Source organism: Thunnus maccoyii, chromosome 3 (assembly GCF_910596095.1).
Source record: "Thunnus maccoyii chromosome 3, fThuMac1.1, whole genome shotgun sequence".
In the NCBI taxonomy this organism is placed as follows: Eukaryota; Metazoa; Chordata; class Actinopteri; order Scombriformes; family Scombridae; genus Thunnus; species Thunnus maccoyii.
The window spans coordinates 24,616,322-24,638,829 of NC_056535.1; the positions used below are offsets into that span (position 1 = coordinate 24,616,322).

The 22,508-nt window shown below is 39.7% G+C and overlaps 2 protein-coding genes, 1 long non-coding RNA gene and 1 pseudogene across 3 annotated transcripts; 1 reads left to right on the forward strand and 3 right to left on the reverse strand.

The window, feature by feature from the left end:
* Positions 1–820: 820 nt before the first annotated feature.
* Positions 821–4,699, reverse strand: LOC121894564 (elastase-1-like). The gene is made up of 8 exons (XM_042407228.1): positions 4,377–4,699; positions 4,145–4,251; positions 3,863–3,963; positions 3,434–3,559; positions 2,351–2,487; positions 2,055–2,197; positions 1,176–1,325; positions 821–930 (listed from the first exon to the last, which is right to left on the reverse strand). Exons 1-8 carry the CDS (start codon positions 4,414–4,416, stop codon positions 919–921), a joined length of 816 nt encoding a protein of 271 aa, XP_042263162.1. The 5' UTR covers positions 4,417–4,699; the 3' UTR covers positions 821–918.
* On the forward strand, positions 2,594–4,137 carry LOC121894565. Its single transcript, XR_006095573.1, has 4 exons — positions 2,594–3,133; positions 3,417–3,567; positions 3,819–3,922; positions 4,029–4,137. It is a non-coding gene; the product is annotated as an uncharacterized LOC121894565 (long non-coding RNA).
* An 818-nt stretch (positions 4,700–5,517) lies between the features above and the next one.
* On the reverse strand, positions 5,518–10,174 carry LOC121891706 (annotated as a pseudogene).
* A 743-nt stretch (positions 10,175–10,917) lies between these two features.
* Positions 10,918–21,802, reverse strand: LOC121894563 (elastase-1-like). The gene is made up of 9 exons (XM_042407227.1): positions 21,746–21,802; positions 17,629–18,022; positions 13,088–13,185; positions 12,814–12,914; positions 12,249–12,374; positions 11,839–11,975; positions 11,598–11,740; positions 11,183–11,332; positions 10,918–11,007 (listed from the first exon to the last, which is right to left on the reverse strand). The coding sequence occupies exons 2-9, from the start codon at positions 17,969–17,971 to the stop codon at positions 10,990–10,992; spliced, it is 1,116 nt and encodes a 371-aa protein (XP_042263161.1). The 5' UTR covers positions 17,972–18,022; positions 21,746–21,802; the 3' UTR covers positions 10,918–10,989.
* Between the last annotated feature and the right edge of the window lie 706 nt (positions 21,803–22,508).

Genomic DNA, 22,508 nt, shown 5'->3' on the forward strand with positions numbered 1-22,508 from the left:
TCTTCTGTCATTTATTTTAAAGGACCAGTGTGTAGGATTTAGTGTCATCTAGACGAGAAGTTGCAGATTGCAACCAAATGAATACACCTCCCTTCCCCCTACCCTCTCTAGAGCCAGTGTTTGGTTTGTTCATTCAGGGCTACTGTAGAAACATGGTGGTGCAACATGGCGGCCTGCGTGGAAGAGGACCCACTCCCTCTGTAGATATAAAGAGCTCTTTCTAAGGTAACAAAAGCACAATAATTCTTATTTTAATGGGATTATACACTAATTAAAACATACTTATGAATATTGTATTCTATTTCTGCCAAGTCCGTTCCATTAGATGCCACTAAATCTTACAAACTGGTCCTTTAAACATTTTCCACACTATAAAACAAATTAATTGTTAACAATAATGTGCTTGTCTTAACAGTTTCAGAGCCTCCTTTCATCATTTTGATGTCTGGGGAACATTTGTCACAGTCTGATCACTTCTGTTTGCGGTTCAGCATACAAAATACTTTTACAGAATGTCCTGCTTCACTAAAAGTAGTAGACCTATTTAATGATCAGTATTTGTGACAGTGTAACTGTTCAGTTTTGAAATTAATTTAGTCGCCAAAGGTCATCTCACACAGAAATCCTTGATATGAAAAATTACTCATTAAAAGTGCTGTCTAAGTTAATCTGGAGCACTTTATTTTTGCAGAACCACTCTTGCACCCAAATTACACTTCACCTCCAATTACAAATACTATTAGAAATCATACTGTGACTAATGCCTGTTTTCTCCCACACAAAGTACAACAATTACAACAAAAACAAGGCCAGGCAAATGTACATCACACAACATTTTATTCTGATGGAGTTGGACAGAAATTGAGATGAATCCATCTATTGAGTGTTCTTTCGTCTCCATGGAGATAGTCTTTCTTCTCAACCCATTATCTGCAAAAGCAAGGACAAATGAATCATTATATGATTATCCTCAAGAATCTGAACAAAATACTGCACAAATAGATGCATTTATGAGGATGAATGAATGTACAAAACTGATTATGAAATCCTCCAGTTAGTGCATTTAGCGTGATTTATGAGAAACACATAATGTAGCTTGTGTGTGTTTTATCTTTGAATGTTTTCTTCAACATTCAATGCTTTCTGAGTGATACTGATTAGTGTTAAGTACTGACGCTGTTCATCCAGCTGATGTAAGCAGACACGCGGGTGAAGACGGTGGGCTTTCTGTAGGCATTGCAGCCAGAGGAGGACACAAAGCTGGTCACACCATGGACAACCCACTGGCCATTGACACTGCAGTTCAGGGGGCCGCCGGAGTCACCCTGGATTCAGAGACAACACATCACACAGTCATAAAATCATACAGTAACCAATGGCTTTATTTCTGCACTTTTGAGCACAGCTGGAAGCAAATACCCAATTTTCCAACACACTTGACTCATTCCCATTTCCTTCTCATATCTCCGTCTAATGTCAGACAACCTCGAGCAAGTTTGTACAGAACATGAGCTTGCAAGACTTTGACAGTTTGTGCAGCTTAAGCACTAGCCTGGATCATTGTAACTGACTTGTGCCCCTGCTGAGGCAGCAAGTAATCCCGTATGTGTCTTCCAAAATATCTTCCTTGACAGCAAGGGGTCAGCCCTCAGCTCACTGGGAGACATTTGATTTCACTTTGTCATGGTGGAGTGGGACTGAATTCTGACAAGTTCTTTCCTGTGTTTACCCGGCTCTGCTTACACCCAAACATCATTCCTACAGTCTTAATCGCAGGGTGTCCCCGCGGTTTGGGAGCAAACTGGATTCAAAATCTGTGCTTGGAAGCATCTGCCTCGCTAGAATATGTACCACTTTCTAATAAGCCATCCTTTATATAGGGTATGCAAGTTATAATGGTTAATTATTAATGTTTCATAAAACGTTGAATTATGCTTTATAGATCAGTCTCCCTAACTTTTAAGTGCTCTATTAAGCTTTAGTTAAGTCTTTAAAAAATCAATACTAAATGTCAGATTGCATACACAGTCCTTTCTAGGATCTCATAAACTCACCTGGCAACCAGATTCACTGCCACCACCAGCACAGACCATGGAGTTCTTCACAGTGCTGCCCCACCATCCGTAGCTGGTGCAGGTATTGTGGTCAACAACAGGGAGGTAGGCCTGCTTCAGCTGGGCAGACAGCTGACCTCCGGCTGGGGACAACAGGAGAAATGCATTTTATAGCTGTGATGAAGTCTATGATAGCAGGATCATACACTACTATCTCTAGGGACTGCATTCTTAAATACTTTTCCTGAAACATGGCTTTTACTGTGTAGATGTATCGTGTATTATGTCAGACTCACTCTGGGTGCGTCCCCATCCAGAGATGTAGCAGGGGTTGTTGTGGGGCAGGACCTGGCCAGAGGGAGGCAGGGCACCCAGCTGGACGTAGTTGTTGAGAGAAGCTTCAGAAGATAGACGCAGCAGAGCAATGTCCCACCTGAGGGTCACACTAGTCAGTAAGTAATTAATCTTTTCCCTCACCCCCCTGCAGGCTCATTGTGATGCCTTTAGTCCAGAGCCAGCTACACTGTTGTTTGACTTACATTTTTCCTTTTTACATTTTAATGTGTGAATAAAAGACTTGTCTTCTTCAAATTCTCCAAAAATCTTCAAATTACGAGTTTGCAACTAAATTTTAATATGTAAAATGATTAATTAAACATTGTCACACCCTCCACCTCTGCATCTGCCTCTCTCTCTCTCTCCCTCCTTGTGTGTCTGTTTAATTGCAGGATCAGAGACAGGTGTGCAGGAGTCAGGCTACCAGCTGCCATCCGTCATGATTAACCTTGCTATAAAGAGCCGGTTCAGACTCCTCCACTTCACCAGATTGTAGACTCTGTTTACTCAGTTAGTCATGGTTCAAGCCAACTATCTTGTTACTGCTTTGTCAGTTTTTTGCCTTTGCCTAATCCCTGTTTCCCTGTGCCTGCAGAAAACTTCAGCCTGACTCATCTGTCTCCCTCCTCAGTTCAGTTCAGCTCAGCTCAGCTCCCTACTTTCTGGGACCTGCTCTGCCTGGCTCCCCTCAGCATTCCTCTGCCCTGCTTGGCCCCAGCTTCTTGCCCTAACCTCTGCCCCAGGTTTCCAGCTATCTGCCCAAGTCCTCACCCCAGTCCCCCAGCTACCAGTCCCACAAGGGCTGCCTTGCATCGTTATTCATTGCCTCCTGTCTCTGTGTGCTGCACTCGGTTTCACTAGCCTAGCTTTAACAAACATAATCACATATGAATGTTATGTTCAAAATTATATGCCCAAAATATGACTTTAGACATTTTTCAGTACTTTTACAAATTACTAAATATATTGAGTGAGTTTGTAATATGTGATTTATGTCAGTTTTTGCTTTTTTTTTTTTTTGTGCAGAAGTGGTAACCACTGACCCTCCAGCGACATTGTTGGAGTTCCAGTTGGGGTGGATGTAGACACGGCTCACGCTCATGTACTGCTCTCTGCCCTCATGGCTGTTGATGTTGTGATCTCCGAGAACAACGCGCCAAGTCCTGGAACTGTAGAGGTACAAAAAATAAACTTAAACTTATATGGTAGTTAGCACTCTCTATAACTCAAGGATATTGGATGAAGATCGATATTTAACATGGAAAAGTATGTTTTAGTGGGAATTGTAGCTTTTACTTGATAGTTAATGTACAATTGAAACAGATGGCTATGCATTCAAGCCACCTGGAAATGTTTTGGAATACATTTAAGTAAATGTTCAGCCCTGTCAGAACATATCTCCTGCTACATCATTCATATCTCGCTTAGTTTTAGTTATTCAGCAGATATTCTATGATGCATGAAACTCCCACCGGTCCACACAGTGAGCAGCAGTCATGACCCATCCTCTCCTGATCAGGGTTCCTCCACAGGTGTGGTAGAAGCTGTTGCCAGACATGTACTGAAGAGAGATCTAATGAAAATGACAAAAGAGCATTACAACTACAATAAACTGAACCACTTTTTGTGTCTTGGCAGCATTCCCGACACTGGATAATGCTCAATAAAAGGATTACAAGCAACATCTGATATGCACCTGATGAAGTTTTTCAAAGTGTGTGTGAAATACATGTTTTGAACTAAGTGTGCATTACCTGCCAGGGCCAGGAGTTGGGTCTGGCCACCTCGCCTCCAACAACTTTCTCCTGAGCACTGAAGTCATCTTCCAAGTACCTGGGCTGGGGCTCCAGCTCAGCCAGCACTGAGCATAGCAGAGACACAGGAAGCATCACAGTCAGTCAATCATGTATTCAAGTGTGTTAGGAGTCGTGTGTGTGTGTGTGTGCGCAGAATGTCAAAGGAGAGGAAGAATCAGAAAGATCTTACCCAGGGCGGCGAGGGAGGTCAACACAAGAAATCTGAGCATGTTTGCAGTCTCCTGAAACTTTCTGCACTAGACACTTCTGCCTACACCTCTTTTATACCCTCAGGGCCCCGTGTGCTGATAGTATGCATGTATACCAGCACAAATCCACCTGTGTCTGTCTCACAGTTATCATTTGTTTGAAGAGCTGACTCAGCTACTGAATCTGTTTTTCCCCACTTGTATTGGCTACTACTGTCAGGTATGAGATTGTCCTGTGAGGTTATTTGTTTCCCACCATAAATGTTTACATTTGCATACATTGCAGTGGAACATTTTCTGAGTGCATATCGTGTGTGTGTGTGCAGTAAATGCTTCTTTTGGTTTTACATGTGTGTTTTAACAAGCTATGCCAATGGCTTACACCACTTCTATATAATATTGTGCTCTCATCAAGCCATTGTTCAAAGCTTTAGCAAAAATTTACAGTAACTCCTTCCCAAGACATAAAAGGGCTTAACACAGCATACACACACACACACACACACACACACACACACATATTCTAATATTTTCTCCAAGTGCACCCCTGCTGTTAAAAGCCATTTGAAGATAGGTTTTACAGCATGTACAGTCGCTGTATATAACTTTGTTCTCTTTTTGATTGTCTGGAAAGCCAACTGGAGGCAATCAAACACTGACACATGTCAGAATACTCCAGGGAAGATTATCCCCACAGTCTTGGAGTGTAATCAGGCAGTTTAGTTGCATAGACTATGTATTGTGTGTCTCTATACATAGAGCAGAATGTGCTTTTTTGCACTCGCTGGATTGAGAGCTGAAAACATAAAACACACTAGAAATAGTTCATCCAAACAGTATAAAAGTAAGCTGATGTCTCACGCCAATGTGTTTAACATTGTAACACATGTTTATACTTAACTTATAATATTAATACATGAAACCTTTGTCAACTGTGGTATAATTTTTTTTATTTCACTGGGGGGAATATTTGTGTTTTTGGCTTAATAGCAGGAATTAAAATGTGCTTTAGCTGACTGTCCTACTGTTGTTGCTAAATTGATTAGTGTAATGAGTAGAAATATGTACATACAATAGGACAGTGTGTCATGTATGAATCTACATCATCCCTCAAGAGAAGCATGAACTCGACACCCATGAAGAACGGGTGTATCCGTCTGGTCAAAGCTGCTCTAAAGTCAACATCAGGATGTTTCAGTTGGATGGACAGCTGAGCTCCAGCGATGCAGAAGGTGGAGGGGAACATGTAAAGGTAATGGGATTATGTGCGCTACAGTATGTGTGAAATGGGATGTGTGTACATCCTTGCATGTTAGAAGTTACAAGCTGATGATTATTATAGATTGGGATCAGTGTTTAAAGCTTAACAAGCCCAAGGCTGCAGCACAGTATTCCACTTTAAGCCTTTGATACGTTCTCATGAGACCCTGTGGAGGTGATTTTACAACTCTGAATTCCAGTGTTGGTGGTGATAAGTAGATAGGGGCTGCTGCAGGGAGATACACAATTGTTTTAGGACCAAGTTGTTCAGCCATCAGGGAAAAAATACTTCTTTAATTCTCACCTACATTCAACTGTGATTCTCTTGAGTTCGTGATCTTTGTTTTAGGCAACAGATACGATACAAAGCTTTATTTTACCAGCTGTGATCCACCATTACTCAGGGCTCCAGGACGTTGACATAACCAACAAGTGCTTTTCTCTACTGCTCTACTGTTCAGGTTTCAGATGCCAGCATACACCTACACATCCTCTAGCTGTTGTATAACACTTTGACAACTCACCTAAGACATGCTGTGTGGTCTGAGCTCTGTTATCTGTTCCTCTCCAACCAGACCACAGCAGGTTAGCGGTGTAGACAAAACCTTCATAAACCATTACTGTGAATGAGAGACACAGACTGCTGACTCACAGTTAAACATATCATATATTATTGTATAGATCATTGGATTAATATATTATTAATTTAATTGTAAGATGTTGTTTGGTACTATGCTGTACAAATTTTTGACTAAGGTTCTTGCAGGAATTAAAGAATTTTTTTTCTATATAATGTATATTTTTTATTCAAAAACTCTGTACAGTTTCTCTGAATAAACTTGATAATAATCAACAAAAGGTGTCCAGGAAGGATGTATAGTTATTAATACACAGTACATCCACATAGAAATGGTGGTTCAAAATAACCTCCCCATAGACCTTGCGTAAGGAAGCTACTCCAGTGACTCAAGGTGAAAATAACACTTGTACTGTTCACTGTCATTTCCCATAATTTACATAAAAAGATATGGGAAATGGAAGTCTGATGAAAAGAGGGAATGCAATGTACCGAGCTCCTTCAGTCACAACAGTTAGTCATTAGTCTGTCTGGTAAGAGTTATTTCCATTCTTATTATATGTGTATACGACAGCTACAACATGTGTGTCGTTCCCACCATAGGCAGACACTTATCATGCATATACTGCACCCTCCATTTCAGTGGTCACTGCAGCCCTTGCCTTTGCAAATGTCACAAAACCACCAGAGAGGCAGCAGAAAGGGTAGCACAAACCTTATGTTTATTAAACACAGATCAGACCAAATTTATCTGACCAATTTTTGATGGGTGCAAAAAAAATGGTGTATGTGGGGGGGGGGGTTGTAATTTGAAAAATAAAGGGGATTAATACAGAATGACAGGCAGACAGACAGCGTTTACCCAGGGCTGCTGGCTGTCATGATTCAGAATCAGGGGAAATTTGCATTATGTCAAAAAAAAGTGTAACCTTGTGTCTCTGGTATACAGAGCACCGTCTGCTCGTCTGTGTGTTTGTCCCGTTTCTGATGGTCACATTTCTGAGTTATAGCTGCACTGAACAGGAAAATGTTGAATATGGAGTTTTAGGACGCCTGATAAGACTGGTTTGTGATGTTTATCTATATTCCAGTCAACACGGAAAAAACTTTCAGCTGCAAAAAAGGAACCATATTCAGTATATCATCATCTGCACCTGTTTCAAATGCTAAATGTAAAGTGACTTTAAGTAATTGGGGAGTCATTATAATGTTTTTTTCCCTTTTTGTTTTACATTACATTTCCATCACTCACTGAGTTCTTCCATGTGATGTAGGCGGCCATACCAGACACAAAGCTGGCGATACCATGGACGTACCAGCTGTTGTTAACTTTGCGGTTAAGAGGGCCACTGAAGTCTCCCTAAGGTGAAAAAAAGAACTGGTTGATAAATATACAAAAATATCCTTTTTTCTTTATTGCCATCTGTTGCAGCAAGATTCAGGGAGATATATGACACGTCAGCTAGAGGAAATTAGATGCTTTTCTTTCTCTTTGTGATCTATGCTGATAGGATGGGTGTTTTTCATAATTAGAAACAATAAGAAACATGTGAATCTTTTTGAAAATCTGTGTTTCAAAAGGCCAAACATCACTCAGTTGGAATGAACTGAACTATTTGTTTTAAATTGTTTAAAAAAAGGGGGGTGAACTCCTAAACACTTTTAGCACAGCTTTAATTAAAGAAACAATGAAACTTGGTTTCTTTGGGGGCTGGCAGGATTAATCACTGTTTATCTCTGTTGCAAATTCATTAAATTTTATGTGTGACTTGAGTCATAATGATGTTTAAGTTAAAACCACAAACACTGAGTCAAAGGTTCAGCTGATCTGCACAGCTGGTGATGAACGGGATATTTTTGTATTAAAACTCAGCTGATATAATCATCAGTGTGCTTGGTTTGATTGGACTGAGTGAGTTAAGGAAATCAAATCTTTAACTGTACGTGAATATTTTCATATTTTTCATATCAGCAGGCTCACGTTGCATCTTGACTGAGCGCCTCCTCCAGCACATATCATCGTAGTCTTGACAGTGTTGACCCACCAGCCAGAGCTGATGTAGGTCTGGTGGTGGACAATAGGAAGGTAAGCCTGCCTCATTCTGCTGAGCATTCCTCCACCAGCTGAAGGTACACAGAGCAGAAACAAACATGTGCAGTAAGATACTGAGTCAGATACTGAGTCACAGCATAACTGACGGTCAGAGAGAGCTGCAGCTGACTCACTGGAGGTGCGTCCATATCCTGTGATGTAGCAGGGGATGTTGTGGGGCAGGATCTTTCCAAAAGGAGGCAGAGAGGCCAGTTTCACATAAGAGGTCAAGGAGGCCTCAGAAGACAGCCGCAAGAGGGCGATGTCATTACTAAGTTAGAAAAATCAGAACGTTTGAAATTCTGTTATCACAGCACAAAATGGTCCCATTGAAACAAGCTTCACCTGAAATATGCTGACAAAAGTATTTGAGTGACTTTTAAATGATACATAATACAAACAGAAAACACCATACAGTCATAATTCAAATTCAAACTGCCAGTACCTCTAAGGTGTTAAAATAAGATTAACTGTATTGAGTTTATGAGAATTAGACAGATACTAGAATATTATAACAGATAGACTCACCCAGATGAGATGCTGTTGTTGAAGAGATGCTGTTGTTGTTCCATTCAGGATGGATATAAAACATTGATGACACTCCAGTGTTGCTCTGTCCCGTGGGTCTGGTGCAGGACAAGATCACCGAGGACTACACGCAAAGAGCTGAAACTGTTTTAGATCAGATTAGTTTCCACAGTGACACATTTTAAATGTGTGAGCAGTTACTGTATATCAGATTAGAGTCAGGATATATAGGATTTAACAGTAAGCCTAGTATCTGTTACCTGTGCACATGGTGAGCTGCGGTCATGACCCATCCTCTCCTGATCAGTGTTCCTCCACAGAAATGGTGATAGGAGCCGTCAGAGTAGTACTGGAGAGAGACCTGGAGCCGGATTCACAAAATATTATTGTATCAAGTTAAAGTCATATTTTCTATCAGCCTTAAAAAGTTCTTGGGTGAGTTATTTTAATTCTTATCTTTAAGTTCACTTCACACTTGTACAAGACTGAAGCAGCAGCCAAGTAAGTGCAGATTTGTAAACTGAAATATTTTTGTGACAGATGCATCTACAGAAGCAGAATAGAGAATATCTTAGAAATATATTAAAAATAAGGTATCACTTTAAAGACTTTAAAGAAAGTCCTTATTTTCTTGTAATATGATATTCTGGGAAATATGTTTATTCACTTATTGCTGCAAGTAAGATGAGAAGATTTTCACCTGTTCTCATTCTTAATGCTATGCTAAGCTAACTAGCCACTGGCTGTAGCTTCATATTTAAGGAACAGATATAAGAGTGATATTGATATACTCATCTAAAAACTTGGAAAGAAAGAGAATAAGTGTGTGCCAAAAATGTCAAACTGTTCCTTTAAGAACAATTTTAAGAATCATTCTCCTGGGGATACAATAAGACAAGCTGCTGTCTAAAATAATGCACGAGTTGTCCTATGAGCATCTTAGTCCCCTCTGCTCCCTATGATGTATGGCAAATACAGCATCTTGCCCCAACACAATGTTCTGTTACACTTTCTGTCTGTCAGTGTGATACCTGCCAAGGCCAAGAGGTGTGATAAGGCACTTCTTCACCTCCCACAACTCTTACTGCAGTGCTTCCCCCCTTGTAGCTGGACTGAAGCTCCAACTTAGCCAGTACTGAGGCACAATAAAACTCACAAAATTACCATTTAAGCATGATTTCCCCCATGTGTTAATTGTATCTATTTTTCTATTATAAGTGAGAGAGAGAGATTTCATTTTTCAGCAGTAAATTATTTACAGTGCAGCTCTGAAATTTCTTACCCGTGGCTTTGAGAGTGGTGTACAGCAGAAACACAAGCATGTCTGTCTGTTTCTAAATGCTCGTTTTATTCTTTTATACCCTGAGCTGACCTTAATTTTATGTGGACTCTCTGTTGAGCTTGGCAGTGGTCAGAAATGCACCCGTTGTCTGCCTCAGACTTTTTCAGTTTTAACTGGATTTACTGGAAATTTCTCTGCTCACAGTCTGTGTCCACACTGTTGAATTGGTTACTAATTTGAACATGTGATTTTTATTATTTTTAGGTGTCCTTTGTACATTTTTTGTTGCGGGATAGGAGGATAATTTGATGCCTAAAGCAAAGGAAATTGGTAGTGACACACAAACTATGTGGTTGCATAAACGTTCTGATTAAAAATGAGTCATCTCTCAAAGTTTAATCAAGTTTATTTTTGCAGAATGAGATCAGAAAAGTGAGGAGTCATAGTGGATGAAAACATGATCGAATGTGGCCTTTGTCTCTGTGTGCTGCAACATGGATGAGTCTTCTGTTTACATCATGATCTAGAAAAAAGAAGTAGCTAATGATTGAACATCATAAAATAAATTCAACCTAACTGATATTACGGGATGCAATATGATCAATAAAACCTCTACATATACTAGCATTCCTATTCTGGTAATTAGTTATTAAAGTTTAACCTGTCATATTTCATAGATATATAGTGTATAGTATTTCCCTCATTTGTGATGTGTTTGTATGAATTCCAGTCAACACTGAAGAAAATGCAGATAGTGATTTTGAACAACTTTATTTGATTTGACCAGGCATGTTATTTTGCAGGTAGAGAACAAGCTCAGTTCAGAGTAGCTTCAGCTGCAAAAAAGGATCCTTTTCATGGATTGCTCATGATCTAAAAGAAGAAAATTCCATATTCAGTATATCATCATCTGCACTTATTTCAAATGAACTTATGAACTATAATACTTATGAACTTGCTATTAATAGTAAAGTAACTTTAAGTAACAGGTGAATCTTTATAATGTTTTTGTTTTCCTTTGATTTTACATTATATTTCCATTACTCACTGAGTCAATCCATTCGATGTAGGCGGAGACACGGGTGAAGACAGTGGGCTTCTGGGGATAGTTACATCCAAAAGAAGACACAAAGCTGGTGACACCGTGGACGTAGTATTTTCCATCAACCAGACAGTTCAGAGGGCCTCCGGAGTCACCCTGCGAGGAACGAGGTTAAACAAAGCATCTTCAGTGTTGTGATTGCATTGATTAAGTGATATATAAAATATAAAATAGAAAATAGAAATAGATCATAGTAGAGTTCTTTTATTGGCAGATTAAATCTTCTTCTGCGCTTCTTATCAGAATACAAATCCTAAAACTAAGTGAAAGCTAAGAAAATGAGGATTTGAAATTTGTCACATATTTTAAGTTCCTCAGTGTGCAACCTCCATATTTCTTTTTAATGTAGCGAGCGACTCACATTGCATCCAGACTCAGCACCGCCACCGGCACACACCATGGTGGTCTTGACAATGCTGCCCCACCAGTTAGAGCTTGAGCAGGTCTGGTAGCCAACCACAGGAAGGACGGCCTGCTGCAGCTCAGCGGGCAGACTGCCACCAGCTAGACAAGGTGGAGGAAAAAAAAGAGAAATGACAATATATGACAATATATATTAAGCTGTACAGAAAATGCTCAGAGGGATCTTGGCATCAACTCACTGGAGGTGCGTCCCCATCCAGTGATGTAGCAAAGGTTGTTGTGGGGCAGAATCTGGCCGGATGGAGGCAGAGAGCCCAGCTGGACATGAGAGTTCAGGACAGCATCTTTGGCCAAACGCAGCAGGGCGATGTCGTACCTAAGGTGGAGATCCATTGATCATCAGCAGGCACCAAATATAAATCTCTCAGATACTAGACTCTACTGGGGAGGACATTTTTATCTGTGGGGTAGACCATCTCTTACTACATATCAGAGCATTTTTGCCCAAAGACATTTGAGAAATAAGAGTGAAAGATTTCCCTCATAACATTATAACGCTAACAATAAAAAAAATGCTGTGAAATCATCGAATACAATGGGCTAAAGAGCCTTAAAATCTTATGAATCTAATAAAAAATGTAATCCTCACCCTTCAGACACTCTTCTGGGATCCCATCTGGGGTGGATGTAAACACTGCGGACACCCAGGACCTGCTCATCGCCACTGGTGAGGTAGACGTCATGCTCACCGAGAACCACTTGCCACGTCCTCTGTCTGTAATATTCAAAAGAAACATGATATTGTTTGCAATTAATTATTTTATACATTTATGACTTAAATGATTAGTGGCATGTCAGATAGAGCCTTACGAATTCTTATCACAGTAAACTGGTGTAAAAGATAAAGACCACAACCCGCCATGAAATGATCCCTGGTTTTGTTTGATTCCTCGGTTTCATGACTTTTCATTCTTTCACTTTCTAATCAAATAAATGAATCCTTTTGGTGTGTGACAGTTATAAATGAGTTTGTGAGAAGTGTCCTCGAGCTGGTGACATTTGGAAACGCTGAAATAAATCATACCTGGGTACTGAGATAAGAGTGGGCTATGGATATTCAAGTAGTTAAGTAACCAAAACATGTACACAAATACACCTATAACTCATACACTCAAAGAATACTGAGTTTATGCTCTAGTTAATCATAATAATACCTGTCCACGCAGTGTGCAGCAGTCATAACCCAGCCTCTCTCAATCAGGGTTCCTCCGCATGTGTGGTAGAAGTAGCTGCCAGATTTGTACTGAAGGGAGATCTAAGGAGAGGAAACACAGACCAGAGATCTGTATATGTGATTTCATGAATTGATGAATTTGATATGATGGCTCTGTATTGTTACAGTCCCTAAACATTGTTTCATTTTGTGCTAAAACAATGCATACATTTGTTTGAGAGTTTAATTATTGATTTTGGGTTACAGTACGATACCTGCCAGGGCCAGGAGTTGGGTTTGGCCATCTCACCTCCCACGACCCTTACCAAACTGTCCTCCACATACCTGGGCTGGGGCTCCAGGTCAGCCAGCACTGATTAAAAACATAAAAAACATGGGAAGGATTTATACAGAAGCCTCATAATATTATTTGCTTTCCACCTACAGTATAGAAAGCGGGAAAGGAGAAATGAGGGCAGCGAGAGTGCCCTGATGGAACAGATTAGCCTATCTGGAGCTTCTGTGTTTTCACTGAACTAAATATGATTGACTGACTGGATGGCAGAGAGGGTGACTGACCGATAGAGAGTAAGAGAATGAATGAGACAGAAAGAAAGCAATAATGAATAGTATTACAGTGCAATATGTGCTGTCATTTTCTTACCTACGGCTGCGAGAGTTGTCAACACCAGAAACCTCAACATGTGTGCAGTTTGTCTGAATGTATCTGTAAGGAACAAATGCCTCTCTCCTATTTTTATATCTCAACTCGACCTTCAGCTGATGCGGAAAAGTGTGGCTGTTCAGGCCCCTCTGACAAATGCCAGGTATGCACCTGTGGTCTGTCTCACACAGTGTTATCAGAGTCAGTTACCACACATCTCCAGCTTCAGCCAATATAAAATAGTTCAGAATAAGGAATGACACGTAGACTGACAAGTATATCACTGGGTGACATGAGTCACAGTGATTCAAAGGACTTAGAAGGCTATTTCTGAATTTATTTGAGTCTGCTAACGTCCACTATATCTATTTTGGGCAACTATTTATGGGAAAGAAACATTTTTTGACAGAATTGTGGCCTGAGGCAGCAGTGACAAACATCACAGTTTTGTCTTTGAACATATGAACTGTTAACTTTATTCTCACCCAAAGTTCCCAAAATGATCTCTCTGTATTTTATTTATACACAGAAAGATCATTTTGTTGTTCCTCTCCAGTATGAAAATTTCAAATTAACTGTCTGATGAAATAGAGTGCAAGTTCTTGTGAATATTTACATCACAAACTAATCACGTGTCCATTTGAACCAGCATGAATTATGAAGTAAGCATGGGAAAACATGTTCCTGTGCCTTCTCTTGTCTCCAGTGGCTCTCTGGGATGTAGTAGAGAAAATGAAAACAACAGGCATGCTCATTTACAAGCCTTTTATAATATCATACAACAAAGGTACTGTGAAATGTTGAAAAAGGAAAAGAAAATCTAATTTTTGTTAAATGATAGGTTCAGTTTTTCTTTTGTGATACAGTTACTTCAACTGGGTGACATGTCTGTCACTGTAGTTTTTTTTAAGTACCTATGGAAAATTTCTCTAAATCCCTCAAAACAAATGAAAAGATCAAAATCAACTGTGATGATTAACTGTATAGCAGTCGATATTCCGAATGTTCCTGAAAGAGAATATCATGTATGTTTGAGATATTTTTAAAAGTCAGAAATGTGAAGAAAAAATCCTTCCAGTATTCACTTAGATACTGAATAAATAGAGAACAGAGCTGTGACATTTTGTTCAATGTGATGCAGTTTGAGTCAACAACAAAGTCTATTTTAGTCTATTGACTAGGTGATGCTACTTTTCTGTAAGTGGTTATTTCTTTCTACTGTATATGTAAAAATGTTAAGGGATAGAAAGTCAGTGAATGTTTAACAGACTGATTAGATTAGCTTTCAAAGTTATACAATTAAACTTGTGTAAGTAGTTCTTTTCTAACAGAATATAAGTTTATGATTCAGGATCAGACAGAAGTCAAACTGACTGTACAGATCATAGTTCATACAGTCATAGTCTGTGCAGGGAGGACAAACAGGATGCTGTTACAGCCTAACACTAGATGGGGCTAAAGACACACCAATTCACAGTATCTCTAGTTGGCCAAAAATGGACATACAGTGTATGTCACAAAAGCATTTCATCTGTATTTTACAAGAGACAGGATAGATGGCATGTAGTTCATGGGATTTCCTGTTTATCACCCAAATCTTCATGCAAGTCCATTTTAATGTGTCAACATTTTTGGTGTGGTACATGAGGACAAAAATCCCAGTCTACATTCCCAACTGGAAAGATTTAAATCCAGTGTGAGAACTGAGTTAAAAAAGATTTCTCTCCTCTTCTTTGCGCTGACCTCTTTGACATTGAACAGTAGTGTCGCAGATGGATTACTAGATGATCTACAATGTGCACAATATCTTGCTAAGTAGAATATACATGTATTAATACTTTTTAAAACTGGTTCTTAACTGGTTATGCTGATAGTTCCAACAATAGGTTTCTGGACAATGGGAAGGTCCCTGATGTGTCCGTCTTTTATAAAACAGTCCTTAATTAGACAGAAAGTCATTAAAACTATATGGATTTTGGATTATTGCCTTATCAGGCTATTAAAGAGATAGCCACGCTGACTGGTAATTGAGCTGGCCCCATGACACAGAGGGAAGAGGTCCTAATGCTGCAAGACGTCCTGATCAACAGAGGCTGCGCAATTTCACTACTTTCTCATAGTGCGTCTACGTCCCCTCCGAACTCCTCGTGTACCCCTCGACCAGCCCAACCTTTTCTTGCAGAGGCATAAATCAAATGGGGAGATCAAAGACAGGAAGTGCTGGGGATGTGTTAATTAAAGATGTTTGCTCTTGATACAGCTTCCCCTCGTTAATGAACAGTCGATTTGGTTCCCATAAAGATGTCTCACACACTCGGGCAGGAAATTGAGGTTCCAAAAAAAATTAATGGGATGCACTGATTGGGTCTGTGATAGAAATTCGGGGAGGGTTATCACAGAGTAACTGTTGATTATGCCAATGTGACACTATTGAAAAGCTCAAACTGTTGCCAGAGTGGAGCTCAAAGATCTAAACCACACTAAAATTAGAAACTACCATTGCTGTTGGTATACAGTCATTCATTCTAGTATATAAGTACTGGCATGTGACGCTGTAACCATCAGGAATCCAGAGCTTGCTGTGAGGCAAATGAGGCAAGACAGTATAACACATAAATTCAAGTTGCTTTGAGAGGTGTACAAGATAATTTGAGATATTTGCAGATACTGTATTTTCTCATTGGTATAAGTGAGAGAAGTGATGTTCTGTTTTTGAGCACACTGATGACAGTCTGTAGCTGAAATATTCATACTGTACTCTTTCTTTTTGCCTCTTGGGGGTAGCGTGACAAGCTGTGAACAGAACAATGACGTATTATCATGTTAATTATGTTAATATAGCTAATTGTTAGCTTGTTAGTTGCCTATTTACACATCCAGTGACGTTAATTCCGTGTCATGTTTCTGGCCCCCTGACAAATGTTTTCCTTTAGCTCTTGCGCAGCTAAATGCTGCACTATTTTCACCAGATAGATGTTTGGTGCTGGACAAATGTACAGTTGGTCTATCAGAACCTTTTTGCTGGAAACAGCTGCCTCCTGTGTCTGGACATTATGATGATGGGAGCAGAGAGACAGAACCAAAACAGTGAAGTTGCAGGCATAAAACCAAAACAATGAACTAAAAGACACTAAAAAGGCCTGCAGAGCTGCGGTGAACTGCAGCCGGGTGATAATTCTGTGGGTTTGTCACTTCGAGCACATTTCATACTACACTTATCTCATTATTTGATAAAAATTTTGATACAAAGATATTGATTAAGGTGATATTGATTAGGGTGAGCATAAATATATCTTTAAACTACAATCTTTTTGATGTGTTGTGTCAAAAATAAGTAGTTTTACTGTAATCTGATTTTTGTGATTGTAATTCAGTATGGCACAACCTTAATTTCTTCAACATTATTATTTTTAAAGGCTCTTAAAAGTGGCCTCAGTTCAATGGAATTTTTCGAGGAGCCAGCTGTTTCTCATAAAGCCTCTATACAATACTTTTGTTTAACTTACAATGCAATCCTTTGTATTGCTTCCATACTTCTAGGGCTAACATTTCACATCTGTACTAAATCATATAAGATAAATAAATGCTCTGAAGACCTATGAGGTTAGTTTCAGAATTACAGCCTTCGACTATTTCAACATCAGAAAAAATGTGACAAAAGTTACAGAGTCCAAAGGGGTGATAAGAACATTTGGATTTTAACATGAGGACAATGAACAGATTCTCATTGAAATACATTTTTCCTGATACAAGTCTGATCCAGAAATTATTCTCCCTCTTACCGGAGTGTATAACAACCAGTTATCACTGCTATGTCACCTTTCATTTGTTTGTGGCTGTGGTATTATTTTCGAAATGATGTCTTGGTTTATATTTTATATATGAGAAATTGTAGCTCTAAATTACTGCACACCATTGCACTATACACACAGTCTACAGGGACCAACAGTGTACAGCACTTTTCCTTGCTGTGCGAGGAAATGTGTAAGGATGCATCAATGCTGCCATGTGTCCTGCTGGTTGACAGCAGTGAAACTGATCCACCGTGCTGTTTGCAACCTTTAATTGCAATTATACCACAGTGAAAACAATCAATACATCCTCCCGCTACACCCCACCCCACCTCTCTCTTGGGTTTTCTCACCAGCTCACCTTTACTCTCATGTTTCCTTTTTGACTCCTCTCTCAGTCTGCCTCTCTCTATATATCTGGCAAAAAGGTGCCATACAGGCGGTGGGGTGATGTGGTTTATAGGGGGAAGGGACAAGGTGGTGCAGCAGCAGTAATGTGCTGCTCGCTGCCGGGTGGAGAAAGATGATCTGCTGTGGCTACGAGTGCCTGATTGATCCTGTGGAGTACTGGTCATCCATCTCCGTCCTCCAGCGGCTGCTGCTTTCACCTCTTGCTGCTTGCCTCTACTCTCTCCCACGGTCCCCCACCTCCCTGGTCTCAGCTGCCGCCGTGCTGCTGGGTCCTGGCCCTCGGTTGCAGCCATGATAGGGTCTACTGGAGGGGAAAAGGAGGCTGCTGCTCCAAGCTTCCCACCCTGAGAGATAGAGGGAAAAGGAGAGGTGATTAAAAACAGACCTACCATGTTGCTTCATCCTTGTCATTCTGTGTGTGGCAGTAGTTGGGTCTTTAGAAGGCCATCAAGTTTTGATAGTCACACTTAAACTGCAAATGCTCATTATATTAAATATTCCCAGTTGGAAAAATAAGTGTAGATAAAGTATCACCCAACAAGAAATAAAAGAGAGAAAATTGTGTGTATGCAAAATATTCAGAAAGTGATGCAATAAGTAAAAAGCATGTACCAGTGTTACACAGAGGAATCTATAATTAAAACAACCACATACAGTATAACTGTACTGTAAGAGGAGCTTGCACAGCTGTTTATTGCACTGCACATTCATACCTGTCATTGGCTGTCAACATAATTATTCCCAGAGGAAAAGGGGAGAAAATAACTATATGTCAATTAGCACAGTTTAACAGAGAGCGTCAGTCACTTTGAATAAGTGTGTCGTGATAACAGTAACTTGTTAATTGCAGACTAATGTGTCACTGCATGAATTGTTAAATTCTTTCATTCCATTAACAAGTTTTTTTTCTTTGACATTATAATAAATTATCAAAGGTAACATATGAGTCAGATAATTTACACTGAGGAATTAATGTGGTGGCTTTAGGCTGTTTGATGTCTGAAGATGATGTGAATTTAACAACACAGTCCTGACATTAAGAAAAGCTCTGATTTCGAAGTCTATTGTGTATTCTGTCAATCAATTTTTACCAATGACAATTGGAAGTACAGAGAGCCAGAGAATGCAATCTCAGAGCGTCACTGGTCTGTGCAACATTACTTTCATGCATGACTACTGTCTACATTATGAGTGGAAGTTAGAGAGGAGAAAATTAACTGGGACCTCAATAATGTTGAATGCTCAAAGGAAATGAAGTTAAAATGGTGAGTTTGTGGATGCCAACAATGTTGTTCAGCACATGATCAAAGCACATGATCACCCTTTTCAGGATTTAAAAATAGTTCTGTTATCATACCTTTGTAATTAGAAGATTTGAATTTATACTGTAATTTGATTTAAAAAAAAAAAAAAAAAAAAAGCTACCTGCTGCCATAAGGAGAACTTGTTGCCAGTAAGTAAGTATTTTTAATTTTGCTTATTTGCACTGTAAAACAAAGCAGCAGAAACAAAACAACAAAAGAGAAGAAGCAAATTGCGCAGGTGAGATTTAGAAAACCCCCCTAGAGGCTTATAGAAGGAATCTCATCTCAATATGGTATGAATGAATATAAACAAATACTAAAGTCATGTAATCCACAAAAAATAGCAAACAAACTGGCGTAAGATCAAAAAGCAAACATTAAATAGGCAGCATAAATCAAGCAAAGACATAAAATAAATTAGATAATGTCATGAGGGTGTGTGTGTGTTTTGGCGTCTGTGTTAGTGTGTGTGTATACATGACTGCATGTGACTGTGTGTGTGTGTGTGTGTACTGAAGCACACTTGTGTTAAGTCAACTCCTTACAAAAGAGAGAGAGAGAAAGGCCAATTATAGTCAGATATGATCAGTTCGATTAATTAAGTTTGGTCCATCAGACAGATCTTAAGCCTATATTTGAAATTCTTGAGATAAGTAAACTGAAATGCAATTTGAATATAACTCTTCCATAGTAAGAATGCTAAAAACCTACACCCTTGCTGTAAATAGAGGTGGTAAATAGAGCACATTCACTGCACATAACCTTGTTGGTTGCAATATGTTTCCTCTCCTGCTCTCCTTCACTGGTACTCAAATATTTCTCCCGGTTTCACTGAAAATAGATGCAGATCCATTCTTAACACTAGTGAAGGGATTTACTTAGCTGTCACCTCTGTATTTCATTCCGCCCTGCAGAGCTAACAATATGAGTTAAAGCTATTGATTGGGCCCCATGTGGACAGCCGGCTCCTTAGTAAATCATAAGAAGTGGATCTCAAAATGTCTATATCAAGAATATTCCCTACGTCTCCCTCTGAATTGTCTTTGAGCTAAAACAGCAGGTTCTTTATTCATTTTAGTGAAAAATGTTCCTTAGCATCTCACATGTGCATTTTTAAATCCTGTATTTCAAATTTTAATCAAAATCAATGTAAACTCATTTTACAGGAAGTATCCTTATATGCACTCTTCATGGACAGCCATAAAAAGTAATCGCTGGTGATTTAGTTTTCAATTATCTCTCCAATGAAAACTAATTCCTTTCATGTCATATTATAGACTAGGTGCCTATTTTGCTAAGCCCATATCTCATACATGCAGTGGCACAATACAATTTACTTGCCTTCCTCTCACGTACAACAGAATACTGTGCAGAAGACCACCAATGAGATGAGAGAGGGGACGTGGGGGTGTTAGAGTGAGGCCTGCGTGTGAATATTTAATTAGTTGTTAATGAAAAAAAGTCATTAGGATTAATTCCTCTTTAATGCTAATTTAAATGTTCTTTTGCACTCCTCATGAGAAAAGAGGACTGTGCAAGGGACTGAGGTGGAGTTCCCATGCTGTGGAGCTTTAGCTGTGGACAGTAACCACGTCACTCAAAATTGTGTGGCTGTAACGAGCTCACAAATGATCCCCAAATATGCTATAAGCAGCGATTCTGAGCAGGATGTTTGAAAAATATAGAAGTAGTTCAATCATTAATGTACCCTCTAAAATATAAAATGTAAATTTAGGTGTGTTGTTCTTGATGTCATTGGAGAAAGAGGATCTGCCTGCAAAATACTCCCAGCAGTACATTAACAGAAACATTTCACTGGCCTTGCCTAGCACCTCGATTTGTTAAATTGTCAACACAGTAAGTGTAAAATAAGTGTAAAGGTCTCGCATTACCAGCTCTCCAAATATCTCATGACACTAGCCCGAGGCTGTGAGAGCACAAAGTTTGGTTGATTTTAAAACTTTTCTTACAGGGGCAGAGAATCAATCTTGCAGTGGAGAGACCTGATACTGTATTGAACAGGAGACACAGATGAATAACCCATGTTCAGACACAATCAGCCACTCTAAGAGGGGTAGAAATCGCAGTGGTAAGATGACACTACCTCCTCGTCCGCAAATTCCATTCCACTACCTCCTTCATCTGCACCAACCAGACACTGATATCAAAGAAGCTTGAGATATAATGGCTAAGCCTTTTAGCAGCAGCTCCAAATGCCTTCTACAGACTAAATCACTGAGCAGGCACATGGCAAACTTGAGCATCAAAATGTGAATGGCTATTTTCTACCCATGTAACTATTGCTCTATCATTTGGTGTGCAAAGGAGTTCTGCAGGCAATCCCCTCAAGAGCCTGACCTGGCAATTGCCTACATGAAAAATAGATGCATGGAGGGTTGTAAAGTTTCTGCTGAGCATAGCCTGGCATGATTTGCTCTTGAAACATCTACCTGTAGCATGAGCGTAATAATAGGGGTTCAGGTCTAGTGAAGTTGATAGCATTACCCTTACAGAGCTGCACATGCCTAAGTATTATATCACTTGAGGGAGAAGGCAATTTGGTGAACTGTATCTCAAAGAGCCGAGGCGAAGTTGAGGGTATCGAGGCTTTTTGATGATGGATTCCCCTGCTGTCAATAAAGGCGTCCTTGACTGATTATGATCATTGCCCACTAGGGTAGTATGCATTTGTCTGGGCTGGATCCTGCAGATACTCATTATTAGATCTAACGACCATCTGTCTGTAAAGACCTTGTCTGTCACCTTCTGATGTCTGATGACGTCATTCTCTGGACCAGTGTCAAGACAACCGTTGCTTGGAAGCAGGTTCTAGATGTGGGTGGAAAATGGACTCAAATCATCAGGGTCAAGAGCCTCTTGCTCCCTCTGTGTCCTGCTTGCCCACTGATAACGAAAGAGACTTGTCAATGGGACCCAAGAGTGTATTTATATTCACTGCCAGCTCCCTCTGAGTTGGTTGGCACACCATGCAGCCTTGGCCAAGTAAAAACCAATCTGCATGGAGTGAGTTGAAAGGAAGGGAGGACACAGGAGAGAGGAGAGGAGAGGAGAGGAGAGGAGAGGAGAGGAGAGGAGAGGAAAGGAGAGGAGAGGAGAGGAGAGGAGAGGAGAGGAGAGGAGAGGAGAGGAGAGGAGAGATTGGATAATCTTCCTGTGTGTGTGTAAGCTTACTCTCACCACTAGTCTTATCCAAATGGAATATTAAAGGAGACTCAACCTCACAAAGTGTTATGGAGACAAACCTCTTTTTTCCCATTTATACTACTGAACAGACATGAATCAGTTTTCCACACCCTATTAGTGCCCTATTAAACTTGTGTGTATTAAATAATCCTACAAATATGCTGATTGGCATTGAAACACATTATTCATCACTCAGCTAAGATGTAATATTAAGAAAGTAATACTGTAAACGAAGACTGACTGTGGCTACTAAGTATTTAATAGCTATAGCTCTCTAGCTAATTAAACAAGCATTAACTCCTAGAGTTGGTTTAAAACTGAT